The sequence below is a fragment of the Cricetulus griseus genome, chromosome 6 (assembly GCF_003668045.3).
Source record: "Cricetulus griseus strain 17A/GY chromosome 6, alternate assembly CriGri-PICRH-1.0, whole genome shotgun sequence".
NCBI classification, from domain to species: domain Eukaryota; kingdom Metazoa; phylum Chordata; class Mammalia; order Rodentia; family Cricetidae; genus Cricetulus; species Cricetulus griseus.
In genome coordinates this window covers 51,333,788-51,357,270 of record NC_048599.1, presented here as the reverse complement: position 1 = coordinate 51,357,270, position 23,483 = coordinate 51,333,788, and the positions used below count along the sequence as shown (strand labels likewise).

Here is a 23,483-nt window from a genome sequence, read left to right as displayed (position 1 = left end):
GTTAGGAGAGTTGATACATGCCTGTAGTACCTAGTACCTAGGAGGCTGGGGCAGGAAGACCTCAAGCCAACTGTATAGCTTGAGCTATACAGTGACACCTCCCCCCCCAATCCAAAACAAAAACAAACCACCACCACCTCCACCAACAACCCAGAGAACAAAGGAATGATTAGGAACTGGGGGTGTAGCCCAGTGGTAGAGCATAGACATAGCATGTGTGAACCCTGGGTTCAGTTTCTGTCACTGCATAAATAGGAGATGGAATAAAGAGCAATGGCTGCTTTTGCAAAGGACTCAGGTTCAGTTCTTAGCACCCACATGGAGGCTCAGAGCAGTCTGTAAACTCCAGTTCCAGGGGATCTGACTCCCTCTTCTGGCCTCTGTGGACATCAGATACATACATGGCACACATACATACATACATACATACATACATACATAGTATTTATACATATAAAATAAAGATTAATAAGTAAGTAAATGGGTAACTTAGAAGGAATGGATCACTTCCTGAAAAGAACTATTAATGTATCCTAGATGAAATACAATCTGAATAATACTGTAGTCATTAATGATAGTTTTATAATTAATATCTCCTCTTCCCAAGTTGGTGAAACTAGAAAAATCTGTCTATAAGATAGCAAAAACAAACCTGCAAATTAAAATCTAGTGAAAGCAAGCCAGTGAGATGGCTCTGCAGGTGACAGTGCTTGCCCCTAAGACTGGTGACTTGAGTTTGATTCCCAGAACCCACCTGGCGGAAGGTAACTCCACTGACCTCTACAGGTGTGCTGTGGCGTGCATGCATGTCCCCCACACAAAATAAATAAATAATTAAAGCAAACAAGCTATGGTGCATGACTTTAATACTGGGTCTTTGAGTTCAACACCAGAGTGCTTTGCATAGTTTCAGTTTGGCCAGGGATACATAGTGAAACCCTATCTAATGAAAGCACATTTTATTTGGAAGTTGAACAGAGGTTGGCAATGTTTAATGTGGCAAGAAGTAAGAGGTTATGAGTTTCTTTTTCTGATAAGAAGCAGGGGAATTTATATGACAAGACTTCAGGACCCTAGATCTTAGGAGGACTATTTATCTTATAACATGAAACTAGTTTCAAACTTATTTCCTAAATCATTCTATAAATAATGTAATAGTTTTGCTATTATCCTTTTTAAACCTTTTTTTTCTTATTTTTATTTTATGTGCATTGGTGTTTTGCCTGCATGTAAGTCTGTGTGAGGATGCCAGATCCCCTGGGACTGGAGTTACAGACAGTTGTGAGCTGGAAACTGCGCCTGGGTCCTCTGGAAGAGCAGCCAGTGCTCTTAACTGCTGAATCTCTCCAGCCCTGTAGTTTTACTGTTATCTTGCAAACACATCTTTATTTGGCTTAGATTTCTTAGGGCTCTGAACATATTCTTAGTTGAAGTCTCTGAATCTTCATACATAGTATATTTAAATTTGCCATTCAAGGTAGAATTCTGGGATTAGTTTAGTTTCTCATCTGTAAGACTGTGTCACTGCCCTTAGTAGATTCCTTCCTTCCTCTTGAGTTGTTCTGTTTTGTTCTTTTTTTCTTTCTTTCTTTCTTTCTTTTTTTTTTTTTTTTTTTTTTTGGTTTTTCGAGACAGGGTTTCTCTGTGTAGCTTTGGAGCCTATCCTGGCACTCGCTCTGGAGACCATGCTGGCCTCGAACTCACAGAGATCCACCTGCCTCTGCCTTCGGAGTGCTGGGATTAAAGGCATGTGCCACCAACGCCCAGCCCGTTTTGTTCTTTTTTTAAAAAAATTTATTATTTATTATTTTGTGTAGAGTGTTCAGCCTGCATGTATGCCTGCAGGCCAGAAGAGGGCACCAAATCTCATTACAGATGGTCATGAGCCACTATGTGGTTGCTTACAGGACCTTTGGAAGAGCAGGCAGTGCTCTTAACCACTGAGCCATCTCTCCAGTCCCCCTGTTTTGCTCTTTGACACATGATTTTGCTATGTATCCTGGGCTAGGCTTGAACTCTCTGAGTAGTGAGACTAGCCTGGAACTTAGTCACAACCTCAGTGCAGGAATTATAGATGGAGTCACCATGCCCAGCTTCCCTTTGGGTACCATCAGCCCTGTTAGGCTTTTTTTTTTCCCCAACCAGCATGTGTTTTTGCCATCGACTCTTTCTAAATCATGGCTTCTGGTTGTAGTGAAGCAGCCTCTGCTTCCTGTAGCTTGTTCCCTGGTGCTATGAGAGTAGCTGCTGAAGGTACATCCTTCAGCTACAGCCTGATTCTCCTTAGGTGCTGGTGTTTGTCCACTCTCGGAAAGAAACTGGGAAGACTGCCAGGGCAATCCGTGACATGTGCCTGGAAAAGGACACCTTGGGTCTGTTTCTTCGAGAGGGTTCTGCCTCCACTGAAGTCCTTCGTACAGAAGCAGAACAGTGCAAGGTACGGAGGGGCCACCTGCTTCTCGGGCTTGTGCCCCGTGACAGATTCATATTGCTGGATAGATTACTTTGGGACTGTATGCACTGAGTACATAAAGGTTAAAAGTAATTGGGGGCTAGGGAGATGACTCAGTAGATAAAGGTTGCAAGCCTGATGGCCTGAGTTCAATCTCAAGGACTCACATAGTGGAGGCAGAGAACTGACTCCCACAGGTTGTTCTCTGACCTCCACACACAGTCATTCATAAAAACATAAGTATATACATTTTGTAAAAAGTGACTATATGTGGTTTGGGGGGCTCCTGTGGAAAGGTTTCCTTTGGTCCTGGAGGAGTCCCACAGGGAGGCTGGCCTCACCTTGTGGTCTTTTTCGGTTCACAGAACTTGGAGCTGAAGGATCTTTTGCCTTACGGCTTTGCTATTCATCATGCAGGCATGACCAGAGTTGACCGAACACTTGTAGAGGATCTTTTTGCTGACAAACATATTCAGGTGAGGAGGGGCAAAACTTGAAAGAGCAGCTGATGTAGACTTTAGAGCATCTAAAATGTCAGTAGCTCTGCTCATAGTGGGATCCTCAGACTTTATATAAAATGATGTACTTTTATGTCTCTGTGTATGAAGCTTGCATGAATTCATGTGTACCACCTGCATGCATGTGGTACATACTCTCAGAGGCCAGAAGAGGGCAGTAGATCCCTGGAATTGGAGTTACATATTGTGAGCAGGTGTGGGTTTTGGGACCTGAATCCCATTCCTCTGTAACAGTAGTACATGCCCAGACTTGATATGTGGAATAACTAGCCCAGGCTAGAAGGTTGTGGGATTCATGTTGTCTCTCCCAACACTTCATACACTGCATGAGGGAACATGGATACTTCATAGCACTCTACACTATAATTCACAGGGTCAGGACCACATTCTTTCCCTCTTCCGGGATGGTGGACTTCCTGTGTCTTGTAATGAAGTTGATTAATACAAGTCTAAGCTTCTGATCTTTAAGTGTTTCTGGAACCTTGGTGTATTAATTTTTTAATTTATTTATTAATTATGTTATAACATTCTGCTTCCATGTATATCTGCACACCAGAAGAGGGCACCAGATCTCATAAGGGATGGTTGTGAGCCACCATGTGGTTGCTGGGAATTGAACTCAGGATCTCTGGAAGAGCAGTCGGTGTTCTTAACCTCTGAGCCATCTCTCCAGCCCTAATTCTTAAATATGTAAGGGACTGGAGCAACTCTTGCTTCAGTGTCACCTAGAACACTGAGACACACATCCACTCTTACCTCCAGTTAAGTTCAGAAGCCAGAGAAGCCAGGAATGTAACCCTGCTGCAGTGGTGTATGTTTTCTTCATTGCCCTCCTTTGCCTCTTCAGGTTTTAGTTTCCACAGCAACTCTGGCTTGGGGTGTAAATCTTCCTGCACATACAGTCATCATCAAAGGCACCCAGGTGTACAGTCCAGAGAAGGGGCGTTGGACAGAGCTGGGAGCGCTGGATATCCTGCAGGTATAGAGCCTCTGAGGTGATTCCTAATGGGAGGAGCATCCTGTGCCTGGAGCGCAAGGAAGTTGGAAAGATGGCAAATCAAGGCCAATTCTAAAGTGTGTAGACTCTTGTCAAAAGCTCCGCTATGGCATTTTTTTTTTTTTTATCTCTTCTGACTTAGATGCTGGGTCGTGCTGGACGACCTCAGTATGACACCAAGGGTGAAGGTATACTCATCACATCTCATGGAGAGCTACAGTACTACCTGTCCCTCCTCAACCAGCAACTTCCTATTGAGAGCCAAATGGTATCAAAGCTGCCTGACATGCTCAATGCGGAAATTGTGCTGGGGAACGTCCAGAACGCAAAGGTAGGGCAGGCTTTGTCCTTGGCTTTACACTTTTCCCTCAGTGCCTCAAGAGACTTGGAGTGGTGGATGTTTAGGGTCAGCAGCAGTGTCTCAGGCTCTGCATGCAGGGTAAGCTTCTTGAGTTTAGGGCAGATAGTTCTTTTTATGTTTAAGATACTCGAAAGGCTTTTTAAATTCAAATACTGAAAACATCCAGTAGACACTGTAATGTGTGTCCTTGTGCTTGAGAATTAATGTCCAAGCGATCTGTGAGGCTTCTTTTTGGACATTAGCAGCTCTTCATGCTAAACACCGTGAGCTGTCTTGCAGGATGCAGTGAACTGGCTGGGCTACGCCTACCTGTACATCCGAATGCTCCGGTCCCCAACCCTCTATGGCATCTCTCATGATGACCTCAAGGGAGATCCCTTGCTGGACCAGCGCCGACTAGATCTTGTACACACTGCTGCCTTGATGCTGGACAAGAACAATCTGGTCAAGTATGACAAGAAGACAGGCAACTTTCAGGTGATTAGCATGTGGTTTTTTGAGAATGTTTTAGCAAAAGTTTAGGTCCCTTGATCTGTGTATTGCCTGTCTGATTACCTGTTGTAGAGATTGGGAATTAGACTGTGCTCTTTGAGCTATGAACTTGACTTCCAAATTTCTACTTACTCTTAAATTTTTATTATTTACTTATGTGTAGAGTGTTTTGCCTGCATGTTGGTCTGTGTACCTCAGGTGTGGCTGGTCCGTACAGAGGCCAGAAGAGGGCATTGGCTGCCCTGGACTGGCGATGGTTGTGAGCCACCATGTGGGTGTTGGAAATTGAACCATAGTTCTTCTGGAAGAGCAACTGTCCCTCACTAAAGCATCTCTCCAGGCCCTGGATTTTAAAAGTGGTAGATAGATCTCTAAGTTTGAGCTGAGGTAGGTCATTTGGCTGTTTGATTTACATGTGCATCAGTTTTCCATGGGTCACTTTGTTTTATCATCTTTCTTTTTGTGTCCGTGTTGCTTGTTTTAGGCAGGCAATTGTACCACACGGAGTTCATCTGCTTGTAGTCTTAAGACAGCCACTTGTTGCTAGATGTTATGGGTGATCACTGATCAGCCTTGTACTGAGTCTGCCTTCTTTCTAGGTAACAGAACTTGGCCGGATAGCTAGTCACTACTACATCACCAATGATACTGTGCAGACCTACAACCAGCTCCTGAAGCCCACTCTGAGCGAGATTGAACTTTTCCGAGTGTTCTCCTTGTCCTCAGAGTTCAAGAACATCACTGTGAGAGAGGTGAGCCTATGAGCATGCCAGGACAGGAATTGGGACTCCCTGCTGGGCTTCTGAATGACTTCTTTCCTTGTCTCTTGCCCTGTGGGTTTTCTATATATAACCTGTCTTTTCTTGTGGCAGGAGGAGAAGCTGGAGCTGCAGAAGTTGCTGGAGAGGGTGCCCATCCCTGTAAAGGAGAGCATTGAAGAACCCAGTGCTAAGGTGAGCACGTCTTCACTTTCAAACACGAACACTCAGTTTCCACAAGATGGACTTTGAACTTGATTTCATATGTTGTAATTCTTTTGCTCTTTGGAGGGTGTTAGGGATTGATCTGTCCTGTGCTGTACCACTGGCCATGCCCCCACTCCCCAATTTTCCTACTCTGCTACCTTCTCACATATGCTTTACGTGGAATAATAATTATTTAACATGTAAATCAAGAACTCTGGATGATCCTGTTTGGCACATGTACTAGAGCAGAAATGTAAACAGTGTCTTGAATTGTCCCATGATTTGCCTTTGCTAGCTGTCCTTGCTTCTTTGCAGATCAACGTGCTTCTCCAAGCCTTCATCTCACAGCTGAAACTGGAGGGCTTTGCACTGATGGCTGACATGGTGTATGTGACACAGGTGAGGACAGAGTTGCACTGAGTGGTGAGCAGAGTTCAGACAGTTCCGGTGCCTTCTGTGCTGTGTGCCTAGAAGAAAGGAGGCCTGACACTGCTGTTCCAGCAGGCCAGCTTCTTGCTGCCACCTCACTTTGCTGTGCTGATTTTGAGCCTGTGGGAAGGGCAGGCCTTACAAACTACTAAGAAGCTCTGAAGGTGCTTGTGGAGAGAGATCCACTGGGCATGTCACCTTCTCCAAAAGAAACGACTTCCCATTTGTAGCTGTGGTGTTAATAAAAAAATGACAAAATATTTTATTAATTACTCTATCTTAACCTGAAAGGGTAGGAGACAGAAACTTTTGTTGGCATGAGGAATTGCATCAGATCTTGAGATTATCAAGCTGTGGTAGGCAGGCCACACAGGTTTTACAATGGGATACTTGTCTTTCCCCAGTCGGCTGGCCGGTTGATGCGTGCAATCTTCGAAATTGTCCTGAACCGAGGTTGGGCACAGCTTACAGATAAGACCCTGAATCTCTGCAAGATGATTGACAAACGCATGTAAGGGCGTGGTGAGCTAGAGGCTGTTCACTGTGAATTGGGACCCTAGTGCATTTGATGTATGGTCCTGGTGGCTGATGTGGCATGAACCTGGGTGAAAGCTGGGAAGTGGAAGGGCCCTCTAACATATAGGGCTGGGGAAGTTGGGGAGCAACAGCCAGTATTGGCTGTCTGCTCTTTCTGCTGGCAGTTTCAGATATCTTTCTTTAACGGTAGTGTCTGTGTGGCTATTCTAAAGTGTTGGAAGCTGTGATGAAGGCAGTTTGTTCACAACCCTACAGCAGGAATGAACTAGCTGTGTCTCCTTTCTGGATAGGTGGCAGTCTATGTGTCCTCTTCGCCAGTTCCGTAAACTTCCTGAGGAAGTAGTGAAGAAGATCGAGAAGAAAAACTTCCCCTTTGAGCGGCTGTATGACTTGAATCATAATGAGATAGGTGTGTGAAGTTCTTGTCCGGTCTTACAACCCAGGCATCTTTCTCTGCCTGCCTCCTGCTCCCCAGGTCCTAGGGCCTTGGGCACCCTATGCTTATATCCTACTATTGTACAGGTTCACTCTTAGAGACTCCTGACTTTGAACCATTAGTAGTACTGCACCGAGGCTAAAGTAGGGTACCTGTCCTCTGGTGTGGAATCCACTCCTTTTGCACAGTAGCCCTTGGGCCCTGTTTGCAGATTTGCTAGGCTGGCCAGACAGCAGCCCCGATGCTTTTCTCATAGGTGAGCTTATACGAATGCCGAAGATGGGGAAGACCATCCACAAGTATGTGCATCTCTTCCCCAAGTTGGAGTTGTCAGTGCACCTGCAGCCTATCACACGCTCCACCCTGAAAGTGGAACTGACGATCACACCAGATTTCCAGTGGGATGAAAAGGCAAGGCTTTGTTGGTTAGAGGGGTGGAGTTGGAGTTGCTGAGTTCCTTCATTGGCCCATTCTTATTTCTCTGGTGCTTGTGTTGGCAGGTCCATGGTTCGTCGGAGGCATTTTGGATTCTGGTGGAGGATGTGGACAGTGAAGTGATTCTGCACCATGAATATTTCCTACTGAAGGCCAAGTATGCCCAGGATGAGCACCTCATCACATTCTTCGTCCCAGTCTTTGAACCACTGCCCCCTCAGTACTTCATCCGAGTGGTTTCTGACCGCTGGCTCTGTGAGTGTCTTGAGAGAGTGATACAGACATAACCCAAGGTTTCTAGTGTTCATGGGTGGGGCTGTGGAGGTCTGCTGGAAGTTGCTTCCTAGCTTTCCATTTCTTTCCTGACAGCTTGTGAGACCCAGCTGCCTGTCTCTTTCCGGCACCTGATCCTACCAGAGAAGTACCCACCTCCAACTGAACTGTTGGACCTGCAGCCATTGCCCGTATCCGCTCTAAGAAACAGTGCTTTTGAGAGCCTTTACCAAGATAAATTTCCTTTCTTCAATCCTATCCAGACTCAAGGTAGGTATTTGAGTTTTAGATATTTGGTTTCCATGCATGCTTTTTATCTCACCTCCCCGCAAGACAGAGTTTCTTTATATAACAGCCCTGACTGTCCTAGAACTCACTCTGTAGACCAGGCTGGCTTCTAACTCACAGAGATCCCCCTGCCTCTGCCTTCCGAGTACTGGGATTAAAGGCATGTGCCATCACCGCCCAGACTGTGCATGCCTTTTAAGGTTACCTTATGTTAAGTGTGTTGTTGTGTACCTGTCACAGAACCGGGCACTTAGTGGGTCTGGAGCTTAGCAGCCAGCTGTGGCCTGCCAGAAAGTTTTTCTTCCTAGAAGTTCTTGTTCACTGTTAATTTGCTTTGCTGCTCTGCATATCTCCCTAGGAGGGTCAGGAGAGTAAGGTCTTTCCATGGTATGTTGTCAACTCCTGCTCCCGAGTGTGGCATTGATTGAGACCTCACTTCATCATTAAAATAAAATTATGTCTGTGTTCACAGAGCAGGCGCTGTATTCTAAGTACTAGGCTGAGTGCAGGACTAGTGTTTTCTCTCCTCTTCCACCAATCCTTTGTTACTTTTCAGTTAATTTTGCATTTCATGATGAGGGAACCAAGGCATAGGAAGGAGCCCCAATGAAACCAACTAGTAAATAGTTGAGCTTTGGATTTTAGCCCAGTCTTGATCCCAGGGCCTGGGCTCACCCTCTGTATTTGAGTATTTCTAGAGAATGTAGGGGACTGCTGATAGAGCGGAGAAAGGTGTCCTGTCTTTTTTTTTTTTTTTTTTTTTGCTTGATTTTTCTTCCCATAAATCTCAGGGGATCTGAATCTTATCTTGGACTTTTTCCTTCCCTGATTTGCAGGAGAAAGTATGGTGAGACACAGCCAGCTGTGCCAGGCTTCTCTTTGTACTGCAGCTGATTGACTTTGTGTCTCATGGTGTTCATAATCTTGACAAATGATCTGTTTAATCCCTCCCCCCCCCCCCCCCCCCGCCCCAGTGTTCACTCTGCACCTTTTGGTTTCCAGTTTTTAACACCGTGTACAACAGTGATGATAACGTATTTGTGGGGGCCCCCACGGGTAGCGGGAAGACCATCTGTGCAGAGTTTGCCATCCTCCGGATGCTGCTGCAGAATTCTGAGGGACGCTGTGTCTACATTACTCCCATGGAGGCTCTGGCAGAGCAGGTGTGTAATGTATTGTGGGACTGTGAATTTCCCAGAAACCATTTCAGCTCTGATTCCAGATGAAGGTTTTCTCATTTCTGACAACTGCATATAATTTCTTAAAGAAAAGCTTCCTTGTCAATTGAAGAGCTGGTGTAAACTGTATAGTATCATGAATAGAGTGTGGTGGTACATGATTGTCACCCCAGCTGCTTAGGAGGCTGAGGCAGGAGGTTCACTTGAACCCATAAGTTTGAGGTCAGCCTCCATCTCAAAACAAAAAAAGTAGTATAAGGTATCTGGCTTCTCAGTTTTCCTCCTAGCAAGTGAGAGATGTGTGTATGACCTGCTGATCTTATGTCTCGTCTCCCCTTCCCTCCCCTCCCCTGCCTGCTAGGTGTACATGGACTGGTATGAGAAGTTTCAAGACCGGCTCAACAAGAAGGTGGTGCTGCTGACGGGGGAGACGAGCACAGACCTGAAGCTTCTGGGCAAAGGAAACATCATCATCAGCACCCCCGAGAAGTGGGACATCCTTTCCCGGAGGTGGAAGCAGCGCAAGAATGTCCAGAACATTAACCTCTTTGTGGTGGATGAGGTCCACCTGATTGGGGGCGAGAATGGGGTATGCTTGACTGCGGCATAGAGCAGGACTGGGACCCACACGGTGACTTTACATTGGGCCAGGGGCTAGGGTCTTCACAAAGATTTCTGCCTAGTGCTTTGTTCCAAAAGGGTGACCTGAGATTTTTTTTTTTTTTTTTTGATAGAACTCTTAAAGTGTTGCTTAGTGAAGGTTGTCTCTTGGGGCAGGGGAATGACAGATAGGAGAGCCCATAATTGGGACTGTCAGGTGGTTCACAAAGGGACGCTCAGGCAGAAGATGGGAGCCTGGGCCTGCAATGACTCCTTCCCTTTTTCCCAGCCTGTGTTGGAAGTGATCTGTTCCCGGATGCGATACATCTCCTCCCAGATCGAGCGGCCCATTCGCATTGTGGCACTTAGCTCATCACTCTCCAACGCCAAGGATGTGGCTCACTGGCTAGGCTGCAGTGCCACCTCCACCTTCAACTTCCACCCTAATGTGCGCCCCGTACCGTTGGAACTGCATATCCAGGTAGGACCCTGTCTCCATTCCTCCATGACCTCAGCGATCCCTAGTCACTCAGGTCTAGTGACCTCAGTGTCTTTTCTTCTGCCTTTGTTTCCAGGGCTTCAACATCAGCCATACACAGACTCGCCTGCTGTCTATGGCCAAGCCCGTGTACCATGCTATCACCAAACACTCACCCAAGAAGCCTGTCATCGTTTTTGTCCCATCTCGGAAGCAGACCCGCCTCACTGCAATAGACATTCTCACTACCTGTGCAGCAGACATCCAACGGCAGAGGTGGGGTATGGTCTAATTTCTGGGGTGGGTGGGTGCATGAGAATTGTTAAGTGAAGTCGCCCCCTGCTGTGTGTCCTGGGCAAGGCAGGGAATAAGGGCAGGGTCCGTAGATTGAAATGCCTCTGACGTATGCTTGTTGTTGTTCTGCCCAGGTTCTTGCACTGTACTGAAAAAGATCTGATCCCTTACTTGGAGAAGCTAAGTGACAGCACGCTCAAGGAAACACTGTTAAATGGGGTGGGCTACTTACATGAAGGACTGAGCCCCATGGAGAGGCGCCTGGTAGAGCAGCTCTTCAGCTCAGGTAAGAAAACCTCATGACATCCAAAACTATCACAATTGTATGTACTAAACTTGAGGATGTGGATGACATTTTTCTATTGGGTAGTACTCATTTTCATAATACTAGCTGTCTTATCCCATTAAGATCCCTCTTAAACACTTATGATGTGGTTGAGACAGATAGTCCTCTCTGCTCTATTAGAAAATGGGTAGGCACGTAAGCTGGTCCCATTTCATATCCTGGTTTTCTGGGATTCTGGGCCATGCCACTAGACCTTGGTTCTGTGTTGAGACCAGACTGGTGGGGTTAGAACTTAAGAGATGGCTATGGATTTGTGATCCTCCTCTGGTTGGTGCCTCTTGCTAGCTATCCTTTATTGACCTGTGGCATTTTATTCATTGTTTACTATTCTGGCACATTGTGGCAGAGCCTTGGTGTGGCTGATCCCACCAGTTGATCACTCTTTGAGTCTGCCTGGTTTAGGTACGCTCCGAGTATGTTTGATTTTTAGCCACGGGCTGAACTAGCCGTGGTTGGGTTGGTGTTGGCTTTCACCATCAGAGGGCTGGTCCACTAGGCAGTGCAGGTCTTTCTTTCCCTGGGTTTGAGTTCTCTAGAATTGCTTTGTTTCTTCTAGGTTAGTCTCAGACCAAAAGGCACTGTAGTGTGGTGCTGCCCTTGGCACTCCGTTAGTGTCAGACCCTGTTCCCAGAAAGCCTCATGCTGAGCGGAGTGTCAGACCCTGTTCCCAGAAAGCCTCATGCTGAGCTTTCAGATGTAGCACAAGGTTGGCTGCCGCCTGCCAGTGAAGCAGATAGTTTCTGGGAGCCCTGGCCTCAGTCTTCCTCTCCTTTCCTCTGCTCAGGGGCTATCCAGGTGGTGGTGGCTTCTCGAAGTCTCTGCTGGGGTATGAATGTTGCTGCTCATCTAGTGATCATCATGGATACTCAGTACTACAATGGCAAGATCCATGCGTGAGTATAGTTGCTGTGGACATGAACAAATCTCCCTCCTAAAATGAGTCTAAATCTATAAATACAATATAGGGAACCAAACATAGGCAAGAGTCCCATAGATCAGTGTTCATTTTTTGGTCTCAGGAGATAGATTTACATTTGCTTTCTGGTCATTGTACCTCTGTCTCAGCAATTTGGAGACAGGAGGAAAGGGGCGTGTTGTTACCTATTTTGTTGTGACAAGAAGCACAGGGTTCGGTGTTTCTTAGAGCCTGAATAATTTATTCTTTTTCCAAAATGCAGATAATTTTAAGATTAGTTTTGTGAGTTTAAAATTTCTGAATCTGGTTCTTGCTTTGGGTTTTAGATTACTTTTGTTTTGGTTTTTCGAGTCAGGGTTTCTCTGTGTAGCTTTGGAGCCTGTCCTGGAACTAACTCTGTAGACCAGGCTGGCCTCGAATTCACAGAGATCCACCTGACTCTGCCTCATGAGTGCTGGGATTAAAGGTGTGCGCCACCACTGCCCAGCTAGATTACTTTTTAATCTGTGAAACACAAAGCCCTTAAGCTTGACTTTAAGTTTGGTCCTTTAATGGGACATTATTTTGCTTCTGGACTTGGGTATTTTGGCTTTGGTTCAAGTTCATTGAGTAACACATTCATGACTCTTCGACTTAGAAACTAAAATGATGTGCAGGTAACCAAGTGAAGTGAGTCACTAAGCACACAGGTTCATGCCTAGTTTTGCTGTAGTTTGACCTTGTCTTATTACCTCTGCATCAAACGTCCGTGACTGAAAGCAGGCAGGCCTCCTGACATGTTTCCTCATTTCTCTCTTGTGCCACCAGCTATGTGGACTACCCTATCTATGACGTGCTTCAGATGGTGGGTCATGCCAACCGTCCCCTGCAGGATGATGAGGGGCGCTGTGTCATCATGTGTCAAGGCTCTAAAAAGGTCAGTTACAGGAAACTTTGAGCCTTGGAACAGATTCTTGAATTTTTTTTTAATGTCTTTAATGCACTTTTCATCCTTTCTGCTAGTTGCTTTTGTAATAAGCTAGAGCCACACAGAATTTTGTTCCTTGTCTTTGCTGCTGATTCCATGTCTTCCCACTCATTAGTTGTTCTTCGCCATGAACTGCTTACTGCTCTGTCTGTGGCTTGGCATATCTATTCCTGCTTTGTATTATATGATACTGTTTTCTAATGCTTTCTTTATTTGGCTGTCTATATTTCACACAGAGGCCATTCCCTGTTGGATTGCTCTTGACCCTTTATTACCATGTGGTCACTGATTCTTTTTTAATGCCTCCCCTCCCCAATCCACAGGATTTTTTCAAAAAGTTTTTATATGAGCCATTGCCGGTAGAGTCTCATTTGGACCACTGTATGCATGACCACTTCAATGCTGAGATTGTCACCAAGACCATTGAGAACAAGCAGGATGCTGTGGACTACCTCACCTGGACCTTTCTGTATCGCCGGATGACACAGAACCCCAATTACTACAACCTTCAGGGTCAGTGAACTGAAGAGCACACTGACTGCCCCTGGAGGTTTTCAAGCCCTTGCTAGGCAGTATCCTGAGACTCCCTCTTACATCTCCACAGGCATATCCCATCGTCATTTGTCTGACCACTTGTCAGAGCTGGTGGAACAGACCCTTAGTGACCTGGAGCAGTCCAAGTGCATCAGCATTGAGGATGAGATGGATGTGGCGCCTCTGAATCTGGGCATGATTGCTGCCTACTATTACATAAACTACACCACCATTGGTGAGGACTAGTGCCGCATGGGCTTCTGGAGTCTGTTGGGATGAGATGTGATAGCCAGTATTTGCCAAAGAGATGATACTGCAAGAAAGCAGTGCAGCCCAGGCAGTTGATTCTTGTTCCTCTGTTCCTTTTTTCCCACCATTGGCTCTTATCACATTCTCTCATTTTCTTTCAGAGCTCTTCAGCATGTCTCTGAATGCTAAAACCAAGGTTCGAGGACTTATTGAGATTATTTCCAACGCGGCAGAGTATGAGAACATTCCAATCAGGCATCATGAAGACAACCTACTGCGCCAGGTGAGGGCATTGGCTTTAGAAGATCATTTAGGAGTAAAAGTTGGCCCATATGCCCAAGTGCATGGCTTCCTGTCACCCCCACACATTTCTCTTACCTCTCTCAACCTCATTCATCCTTCCACACTTAGCTCTAGTTCTCCCTCCTTCTTCCCTCTAGAGTGGCTGGGCCACATGGTGTGTTTGGCCTAAACAGGTCTCAGGTAGGGTCTTCTGTTTATCATTGTTTTCTTTTCTTTCACATTCTAGTTGGCTCAGAAGGTCCCCCACAAGCTGAATAATCCCAAGTTCAATGATCCACATGTGAAGACCAACCTGCTGCTGCAGGCTCACCTGTCCCGTATGCAGCTGAGTGCTGAACTACAGTCAGACACAGAGGAGATCCTTAGTAAGGTAGTGTGGGTGGCATTTGGAGGTTCCCTGGCCATGGGGGCCTCACAAGTCTGGGTTCCTAGCCCATCTGCTCTTATACTCCCTCTCCATACAGGCAATCCGACTCATTCAGGCCTGTGTGGATGTACTCTCTAGCAATGGTTGGCTCAGCCCTGCTCTGGCAGCCATGGAACTGGCTCAGATGGTCACCCAAGCCATGTGGTCTAAGGACTCTTATCTGAAGCAGTTGCCACACTTCACCTCAGAGCATATCAAACGTTGCACAGATAAGGTGAGCTAAGACCTGGAGTGCTGGGAGATGAACCCAGGAACAGCAAGTCCTGATCTGCAGGTAGATTGTGGGAGGCAGGTATTAGCAGGGGGAGCTGGTTCCTTTGAAGGAGTTCCATCTGAATCAAGATGCTGAGAGCGGCCAGAAGTGGTCTGTATTCTTTCTAAAGCTGTTTTTAGATGACTTGGCAGTGTGGGATATAAAATGAGCAGCTCTTTAGAGCCAGTGTTACTTGCTTGTGGCATGTGTTCTCTGCTCCCCTGACCTCTGCATACCCACTGTAGGGAGTGGAGAGTGTTTTTGACATCATGGAGATGGAGGATGAAGAACGGAACGCACTGCTTCAGTTGACTGACAGCCAGATTGCAGATGTAGCCCGCTTCTGTAACCGCTACCCGAATATCGAACTGTCTTATGAAGTAGTGGATAAAGACAGCATCCGCAGGTGAGACAAAAAGTGTCAGGAGTCCTGCCCTGGGGTCTCGGCCCACAAATATAGTACTCATGTGTTGTTTTGCTTTCACCAGTGGCGGGCCAGTTGTGGTGCTAGTGCAGCTGGAGCGAGAAGAGGAAGTCACAGGCCCTGTTATTGCACCACTCTTCCCACAGGTATGTTCTAGCAGCTGGCTTTGCCCTAAGTCCATTTGAGGCCTTGTTCACTGGCTAGATCTTAGGTACAGGATACATTTCCCACCAAGGAATGGTAGCCTGGGGTAATGAACTCATAAGGCTGAGTATTAGTCTCGGAACCATGGGTTCTTTTTCTTTTTTTTCAAACAATTTAGATGACTGTCCATTGTTAAAAAAAAACATCAGGCAATGTTTCTTTCTGACTCTTGAGATACATTTGTCTACAAATGGCTCAGGACACTGAACTTTTCTACTTGGTCTTTCCTCAGTTTTAGTCCACTCAGGTTCTAGTTGCATGTTTTAAATCAACAGAAAGCAAATTTCACCTTTTTGTGGGAGAATTGAAGGTTGGGTTCAGATGATAGATAAACTTCATGTACTTCTGTAGACAAATTATTCAAGTTTCTAAGGAAAGTGCCATTGGGCAGACTGGTTTTACTGTGGCCAACAGAGAGGGCTTCTCCAGAGAGACGAGATGTCAGAAGAGGCCCCACAGGCTTGCCCCTCTCTGTTGCAGGTTCATCTCCACATTAAGATTTTTTCAGCTAGCTTGCCTTGCACATAAGCTTCTTAAGCTTCATTGCTCCAAGGCTAAATCTCTAATAATTCATTTTAGATTCAATGACAAACAAATAAAAAAAGGTGCCTTGAGTTATGGAAATGAAGTAGAACTGAAAAAATTTGTCTATCTACTTATTTGAAGACTTAAGTCCTTTGTGGGAAATCTTTAGACTGCTTAGAAACTCTACCAAGAGTTGTGTTTCAAAAAGTCTACTAAACTGTGTTTCAGGAAGCAACTGTGGAGAGCTTTAATCTGAGTTCTGTTACTCTGTTAGTAACTGTTCTTACAGTTGCTTGTAGCCATTGAGTTTTCTATTCTCAATTTCCTTGGTTTTGGTCCCTGTAGAAACGTGAAGAGGGCTGGTGGGTTGTGATTGGGGATGCCAAGTCCAACAGCCTCATCTCCATCAAAAGGCTGACCCTGCAGCAGAAAGCCAAGGTGAGTGTGTGCACTCAATCCCACATCTATCCCTGGGGTTTGACAGGTGGATTGCCTCCCCCCAGGTTCCCACTAACCTGATTTCTGCCTGTTCTCTTTAGGTGAAGCTAGACTTTGTGGCCCCAGCCACAGGTGGCCACAACTATACTTTGTACTTCATGAGTGATGCTTACATGGGATGTGACCAGGAGTATAAATTCAGTGTGGATGTGAAAGAAGCTGAGACAGACAGTGATTCAGATTGAATCTGAGGCATTCTCTCATGTGTAGGGGCATCGAACCTGGAAACAGCAATGTGGATAGTTCAGGGGGAACTGGTTTTGGAGATCCGGTCTGTTAGCCTGAGGTCTGACCATTCAGGCTTCTGCTGTTCCCAGTCCACATCTAGTATCTTTCCCACTTTGGATCAAGCAGTTCAAGCTCTGGGTCCAGTATTTTCAAGTGTCATGTCAAGTATAAACTGTGTACAGTAGCTGGAAGGCATTCTTTTTGTAGTTCCTGAGTCAGACATTCTAATAAATAATTTGGAAAAACTGTTCTTAACAGAGATACTAAGTTTTCTTCAACCAAAAGCTCTGACCAGAAAAACTCATTTTAGCAATGAATCTTCCTACTGAGAATGTGGAGGACAAACTTGTCCTATACTGAAGAACAAAACAGTGGCAGACAGCTACTCTTTGGGCATTCGAATGACCTCAGCCTCCTTTCTGGGTGTTGCTGAGCAAAGTTAGTGGTATGACAGCCTGAGCTGACTCCATCTTGGCCAACAGATAGGGCTTCTCATTATCTTTGTTCTGAAATTCTTCCCTCCCAGGAGATAACACACTAGGAGTGGTTAACATGTACCAGGAAGGGGGCCGGGCAGTGGTGGCACACGCTTTTAGTCCCAGCCCTTGGAAGGCAGAGTCAGGTGAACCTCTATGAGTTTGAGGCCACCCTGGTCTTCAGAGCTAATTCCAGGATAGTCAGAGCTACACAGAGAAACTCTCTCAAAAAACCAAAACAAAATAAAACAAAAGCAACAACAAAACACTGAAAGGTGATTTACTTTGCTCCAGGGCCAGCAGTTTTCAAATGATGGTTTCAAGACCCTTTCCCCCTTTTTTTGAAAGCTTTTATTATCTAGGTTATTAAAGTCATTGATACTTGTTATATTAAAAATTAAGGCAGTCCATTTCAAAATAATTTCATTAACATATTTTAGGAAAAATAAGTTCTAGAAGAAGGGTAACATGGTACAGTGTTGCAATCACTTTACATCTACTTTAACAGAAGCCAGCCACTTCTATGCTCATCTGTTGTGTGGTAGAACTGAAGCATGTTAACTTCAGAGAAAAAGAGAAGTTTTCAAATAATTGTGGCTCTCCTTTGAGATGCAACATCAGTACATTGCCCATTTGGAGAATGACCCATGAAATTCCACAGATCTCAAGATATCCACACAATTCACTACTCATTTGCTAATTTAATTACCACTAAGGTTTGTTACAAGTTTTCAGAAATTCTGTCTTTTAAACATTTACCATTACCAGCGAACACTATTAGTGAAAGGTTCAATGTGTTCATTTTTCAGAAACACAATTAAATAGCCAAGCCTAAATGCTTAATTTTCTGATAAAAATGGTATTCCATGAATGGCTTGCAACAAAAGTCCAATGGCTTTTCCTTAGGATCACCTTACTTCATTGCAGAGGGGCTGGATGGAATTTTCTCTTTTGTCAGTATGAGAAGTTGCCAAGGGTCAATGTGTAACAATAATTAGTCATCTTTCTAAGTGAAGTGTCTCCATTCCTACTGTGGAAACAAGATAGTGAAGACTGATGGCCATTTAACTGGTGCCAGTCCTTGATCATGTTACGGTATTGACCTTGCAAGGGTCCTAAGACTCCCATGGATTTGTCTATCATTACCTACCGCTGCTTTTGATACTGCTTCTGCTGTCTTCCAAGAAATCTAAGGTCACAATTGTACAGTATCAAAAAATTAGGTGAAGTCTCCAGCTTTGGAGACGACCCTCACCACTCTTTAGAAGGCTTATTAGACATCTAATTATTCTTTGCCCTGAAAAACACCAGATTGGCAACACACACACACACACACACACACACACACACACAGAGCCTTTTACTTGTTTTTTCATTTGTTCTGTTTTTTGAGACATGGCCTCTGCTGGAACTCATTTTGTAGATCAGGTTGGCCTCTGCCTCCTGAGTGGTGGATTATAGGTGTATAATCCCAACCTGCTGCTGGTTTTTTTTTTTTTTTTTTTAAAGAGGGCCACAAGCTATTGTCTTAATATTTTCTGCCCCTCGATAAAGACTAATTTTCTTATTTTTTTGGGGGGGGGGATTAGTTGCCACCACAGCATGTCTCAAGAGGCACGTGAAGGTTTCTAAGGAAGAGCAGAGGTGTTCTTTTACTGAACAAACTTTGAATGTCTGTTTTTTGAAAGAGGGTCTTATATACCCTAGATTAGCTTCAAGGATAACCCTGAGCTTCTAATCATCCTGTCTTTGCTTTTTGAGTGCTAGGTGCTAGGAAAACACAACTGGCTTGCAGGTCTTAAATGCAAGGACTTCTCTAGAAATTGGGAAGAAGGGACCCATTTCCAACAGTAGAATTATGATCTTATTTATAAAACAGGAAGTGGGACACAGATTATTTCTATAAAGCTCAAAATTTCAGAACTCTCTCAAACACATTCTCCTATATACATACATAATGATTATAAATACTATATTTACCCTCAAAATATGTAACACCATGCTCTAAATCAAGCAAAATGTGCAATACAACATACTTCTGTTCCATGGCTCCCTCCCATCAAGGAAGGGAAACAGTGAATGGTCTTGTGACTTCTACACAACCAAACAGAAAGGCATAAAGCTAAATGACCCCTCAGTGACTAGTAAAGTCTTGGCCAAGTCAAGCTATAGCTCAGAGGCCTGCAGTCTGGTGATACTCCCAGAAGGCCACCTCCCCATCATCACTACAAGAAGCCAGGAGCCCTGGCTCCTTGGGATTCCAAGCCACACAGTTGACATCCTGGGAATGGGCCTGATGCAGATGAGCTGTCAGAGAGAAGGTAGGCTGCTGTGGATCTGAGCCTGGATCCTCCTCAAATACTCGGATGGCATCATCCCCACAGGCTGTAGCCAGGGCCCCTGTCAGCTGACACCTGGGAGGAACATACATGTTAGTGGGTAAGCAGATGATTCCTGCCTCTCCAACCTAGCAAATTAGGGAGAAGTGTTCCTCAGTTGCTTAAGTGTCCACAGAAAAGCTTTCCTAAGCTATCACACCAACCAAGGCCCTAGTCCTCAGGTGTTCCCACCTGGTTGCCCCAGCTACAGATGAGACCAAACAAATCACACTTTCCCCACTTAGCATAAGCAGTTGCCCATGTCACGGCATCCTTAGCTTCCTTTTAACATTGACATTAACAAGTTTTACCATAATTTAGTCCTTTTTAAAGTCAGGAACTTACTTTAAGCATTGAAGATTCCCCCATTGCCCATCACTGTGTAAAACTTGAATCTGGAATGTTCAACTGCCTATTCATTTTAGTAAGTTAAAAAAAAAACAAAACATCAAAAATTCTAGTTGTCTAGCTATGAATGTTTGAAATGTTTATTTTTTATTTTTTATTTTTTGAGACAGGGTTTCTCTATGTACATTGGCTGTCCTGGAACTGGCTCTGTAGACCAGGCTGACCTCGAACAGAGATCCGCTGCCTCTATGGACTTGAGGGCTGGGATTAAAAGTGTGTACGGCAAGACTCAGGTTCAGAGTGGCCTCTAACCTCTACTCTTCTAAGAATGGAGCAGCTTTTCTAGTCTTCATAAGAGTCAGTTACTAACCCACAAAGTTCTCAGTTACGAACGCATATATTCAATGATCATCTCAGGATGGTCCAATGCTATGTAAATCCTAAGGATTGGTGCTATCCTTTTTTTATTTTAAATCTTTTTTTAAATTTTATTTTAAAACAATCTTTTCTCATTTTACATACCAATCCAGTTCCCACTCCCCTCTTCCTGCTCTCCTTACCTTCCCCACACCCCACCCCACCCCACTCCTCAGAGAGGGAAAGAAAGCCTCGGATCTTATCCCAGAAATAGTCTTAGGCACAGTCAGCTTGCTGCCCCTAGAACCGCAGACCAGCCAGTTATAAACCAGAATGGCAGGCCTAATCTGAACAAACGCAGTCATGCCATCTCTAAACTCCCTGCTGGAATGGGACTGAGGTCTTACCAAGCAACGTCGTAAATGGTCCTGGTGTGGAAGCCTGACAAAGTGCAGATACATTTCCAGCTGGGGTCAGAGCCACTGCAAGCCACCCCTGTGCGACAGAATTCTCTTAAGCCCAAGGCATTCTGTGTCCTGAGCACTTCTACTATTGCAAAGGAGATCCTAATGTGCCTTTCCTCATCTCATTGCCAATCAACGAGTCCTTGTCCCAGCTGTGTTCCCACCCTCCTTACCTGCCTTACACACTTGGGTTGCCACCCAAGAATTAATTTTGAGAAGGAAGCATCCCTGCTCCACTACAGGCTGTATCTAATGAGTTAATCTGCCCTTTAAGGCCACTCACTAGCCAACCCAACCTATTTTACTCCTCTCTTCTAATTCTCTGCCTTGCTTCAAGGGATCCTGTTCTTCATATTCTGTTTAGACATTCCCACCATCAGCCAAATCATGCTGCTGTGTTTTCTTTTCTTTCTGTTTTTTTTTTTTTTTTTGAGTCAGGGTCTTATTGTGTAGCTCTGGCTGTCCTGGAGTTTACTATGTAGACCAGGATGCCCTTGTACTCAGAGATCCCCCAGCTTCTGCCTCCTGAGTACTGGGATTAAGGGTATATGCCAGCATTTCTCAGCAGCTTTTTTTAGGGGGAGGGGGTGGCTATTGCTAGGTTTTCAACTTGGAATTCTTGCATTACATTCTCCTGCTAAAAATTCTACAAACCTAGCTGGGTGGTGGCGGCGGGTGGCACACACCTTTAATCCCAGCGCTTGGGAACCAGAGACAGGTGGATCTCTGTGAGTTCCAGGCTAGCCTGATCTACAGAGCAAGTTCCAGGACAGGCTCCAAAGTGACAAAGAAACCCTGTCTGGAAAAAAAAAAAAAAAATTCTACATATCCTTTTCAAATTTGGTTGGAGGCCTTGTTCTACAAAGCTACCCCTGGTCCTTTCAGTGATTCTCTGGAGACCTTCCTTGTTACACTGAGATTCTTGACAGACTGTATCTTGGTAGACCATATATCTTGGCAGAGTCTCTTTGACTCCTGGACCCTCACCTTGTTCATTGCCTGGTAGGTACTGGCGCCAGATGCGCACAGTACGGTCATCACTGCAAGATGCCAGACGCTGGCCACTGGGGTCAAAGGCCAAGCTCCATACAGTGGACTCATGACCTTCAAGGGTGGCACAGCAGACCCAGTCATCCCCTTCTTCCTGGTACAGCTTCACTGTATCATCGTAGCTGGCAGAAGCTAAAAGCTGAAAGAGTAAGAAAGGAGACCCAGCACTTGTCTGCATGGCCCAGGAGGTACCGGTGGTTCCAGTATCAAACCCTGTCAGGACAGGGCAGTCCCAGAGATCCCTATAAAAGTTGAGGGTGATTTGGAAGAGTATGCGAAGGCTGGGCACAAGCCTCCACATCAGGGTTCTTCCCTGCCTCATCTGACTCTTACCTCCTGGGTTGGGTGCCAAACCACATGCTTAACGTCCTGTGTATGAGAGTTGAGGACACTGACACATTCATACTCATCTTCTTCATCAACTGTGGGAGAAAAAAAGAACCAAAGAGCTGAGCCTGTCAGGAACAAAGCTGAAAGTCAGTGAGCTGGTTTTCCATTGTACCTAAAGGCACCTGGACTCACCTTCCCAGACCCACACACTCTTATCTCTGCTGCAGGTAGCCAGGAGGTTGCCAGATGGTGCCCAAGCCACTGACTTGACCTCATTTTCATGACCCTCAAGAGTGGTTACACACTGGAAATAGAAAAGGTTTGTGAATTAATAACAGTTAAGGGGCCTAGGCCCTAGTAAAACATCTAAGATCACAATTTTGTTGTTTGAGACAGGGTCTCATTCTACAGCCCAGGATGACCTTGGACTTGTAGGAATCCTCTTGTTTCAGTGTCCCAAATGCTGGGATTAGTGTCATGAACTAGCATACCCAGCTACCATTTCTATGGCATAAACATTAAGTAAAGGTTCGGGTGAACCCAGTCCTGGGGTGCAAACAGGTAACAATCTGCTCCCATCCAGCCTGAATACCTCAAAGTCATCCTGGTTCTTCTTCCAAATGCAAGTGGTAGCATCAAAGCTGGCAGAGGCCAGGTAATTTCCACAGGGGGACCAGGCCACTTTCCGAACAGTGCGCTGATGGCCTTCAGAAAGGACAGACTTGCAAATCCAGTTGTCACCTACAGGCAGAGAATAGGCTAGGATCTAGAGCACCATCAATGCCATTCTGAAAGCGGAACCCTGTGGGACAAACTCAATCACCATTACAACGATGCAAGCGACGACTTCCTCTGCAAGAGGTCCTAAAACCGTCAAATTGTTTTTCAGACTACTTTTTTTTCATTTTTTTTCCTCAGCAAATATCCCAGTTCCCGCAACAATCCCAGACTGTCTGTTGACGCTTGCACACTCCTTCCCCCGACAAACCCCTTTTCCAGAGTAGCGTCTTCCTCGGCACCAGGGTCACAAAGCCAAGCCAGGCCTTACCCTCGGTGCCCCAGATGCGGATTTTACGGTCGCCGCCGCACGAGGCCAGCAGGGTCCCCGTGGGGTTCCAGGCCAGGAACCAGCAGCGGGAGTCCGGGTGCGCCGAGACACGGCTCTGCAGCACCAGCGAATCCTTCATGGCGGCGGCCTTAAGGTGAGAAGGAGGACGCTGAAAGCAACGTGCGGAAAGCGGTGGCCACCTTAGGACCCCGCGGTCGCCAGATGTCCAGCTTCAGCCAGAGGGGTCGCCCTGGGAACTGAAGCGCCCGCTGCTGAGGCCGCGCGGCCTTCTGGGACTTGTAGTCACTCTCTGACACCCTCCACAACGGGAAGCCTCGCGGGACTGTTCCAAACTACCAGTCCCCTGATGCCCCGCGCGAGAACAGCTGGTGCGCGCGCGCACACAGTGACGAGTGCAGAGGGCA

The 23,483-nt window shown here is 45.7% G+C and overlaps 2 protein-coding genes across 2 annotated transcripts in view; one reads left to right on the top strand and one right to left on the bottom strand.

The window, feature by feature from the left end:
- The window catches only part of Snrnp200 (small nuclear ribonucleoprotein U5 subunit 200), a 30,096-nt gene extending 13,232 nt beyond the window's left edge, over positions 1–16,864 (top strand). Inside the window, exons 17-45 of the mRNA XM_027421905.1 lie at positions 2,288–2,437; positions 2,818–2,928; positions 3,818–3,949; positions 4,110–4,298; positions 4,608–4,805; positions 5,420–5,572; positions 5,693–5,773; positions 6,101–6,184; positions 6,619–6,725; positions 7,042–7,160; positions 7,444–7,598; positions 7,688–7,877; positions 7,992–8,165; positions 9,186–9,346; positions 9,723–9,950; positions 10,251–10,442; positions 10,537–10,715; positions 10,868–11,019; positions 11,864–11,972; positions 12,803–12,911; positions 13,286–13,475; positions 13,567–13,731; positions 13,907–14,028; positions 14,275–14,418; positions 14,513–14,689; positions 14,974–15,134; positions 15,217–15,298; positions 16,227–16,319; positions 16,421–16,864. Coding sequence (XP_027277706.1) covers positions 2,288–2,437; positions 2,818–2,928; positions 3,818–3,949; positions 4,110–4,298; positions 4,608–4,805; positions 5,420–5,572; positions 5,693–5,773; positions 6,101–6,184; positions 6,619–6,725; positions 7,042–7,160; positions 7,444–7,598; positions 7,688–7,877; positions 7,992–8,165; positions 9,186–9,346; positions 9,723–9,950; positions 10,251–10,442; positions 10,537–10,715; positions 10,868–11,019; positions 11,864–11,972; positions 12,803–12,911; positions 13,286–13,475; positions 13,567–13,731; positions 13,907–14,028; positions 14,275–14,418; positions 14,513–14,689; positions 14,974–15,134; positions 15,217–15,298; positions 16,227–16,319; positions 16,421–16,564 — 4,251 coding nt within the window. The 3' untranslated portion in view covers positions 16,565–16,864. The remainder of the gene's footprint in view (positions 1–2,287; positions 2,438–2,817; positions 2,929–3,817; positions 3,950–4,109; positions 4,299–4,607; positions 4,806–5,419; positions 5,573–5,692; positions 5,774–6,100; positions 6,185–6,618; positions 6,726–7,041; positions 7,161–7,443; positions 7,599–7,687; positions 7,878–7,991; positions 8,166–9,185; positions 9,347–9,722; positions 9,951–10,250; positions 10,443–10,536; positions 10,716–10,867; positions 11,020–11,863; positions 11,973–12,802; positions 12,912–13,285; positions 13,476–13,566; positions 13,732–13,906; positions 14,029–14,274; positions 14,419–14,512; positions 14,690–14,973; positions 15,135–15,216; positions 15,299–16,226; positions 16,320–16,420) is intronic.
- A 553-nt stretch (positions 16,865–17,417) lies between these two features.
- Positions 17,418–23,346, bottom strand: Ciao1 (cytosolic iron-sulfur assembly component 1). Its single transcript, XM_027421906.2, has 7 exons — positions 23,059–23,346; positions 22,603–22,751; positions 22,203–22,314; positions 22,014–22,102; positions 21,618–21,819; positions 20,574–20,661; positions 17,418–19,497 (listed from the first exon to the last, which is right to left on the bottom strand). Exons 1-7 carry the CDS (start codon positions 23,195–23,197, stop codon positions 19,257–19,259), a joined length of 1,020 nt encoding a protein of 339 aa, XP_027277707.1. The 5' UTR covers positions 23,198–23,346; the 3' UTR covers positions 17,418–19,256.
- Positions 23,347–23,483: the final 137 nt, after the last annotated feature.

Excerpts from the sequence above, each read along its gene's own strand:
- Ciao1 (XM_027421906.2), bottom strand. The coding sequence starts at position 23,197 with ATGAAGGATTCGCTGGTGCTGCAGAGCCGTGTCTCGGCGCACCCGGAC. Across the intron at positions 22,315-22,602 it reads AGAACCAGGATGACTTTGAG|TGTGTAACCACTCTTGAGGG; the intron begins GTATTCAGGCTG and ends TTCTATTTCCAG. Across the intron at positions 19,498-20,573 it reads ACCATTTACGACGTTGCTTG|GTGTCAGCTGACAGGGGCCC; the intron begins GTAAGACCTCAG and ends TGTTCCTCCCAG.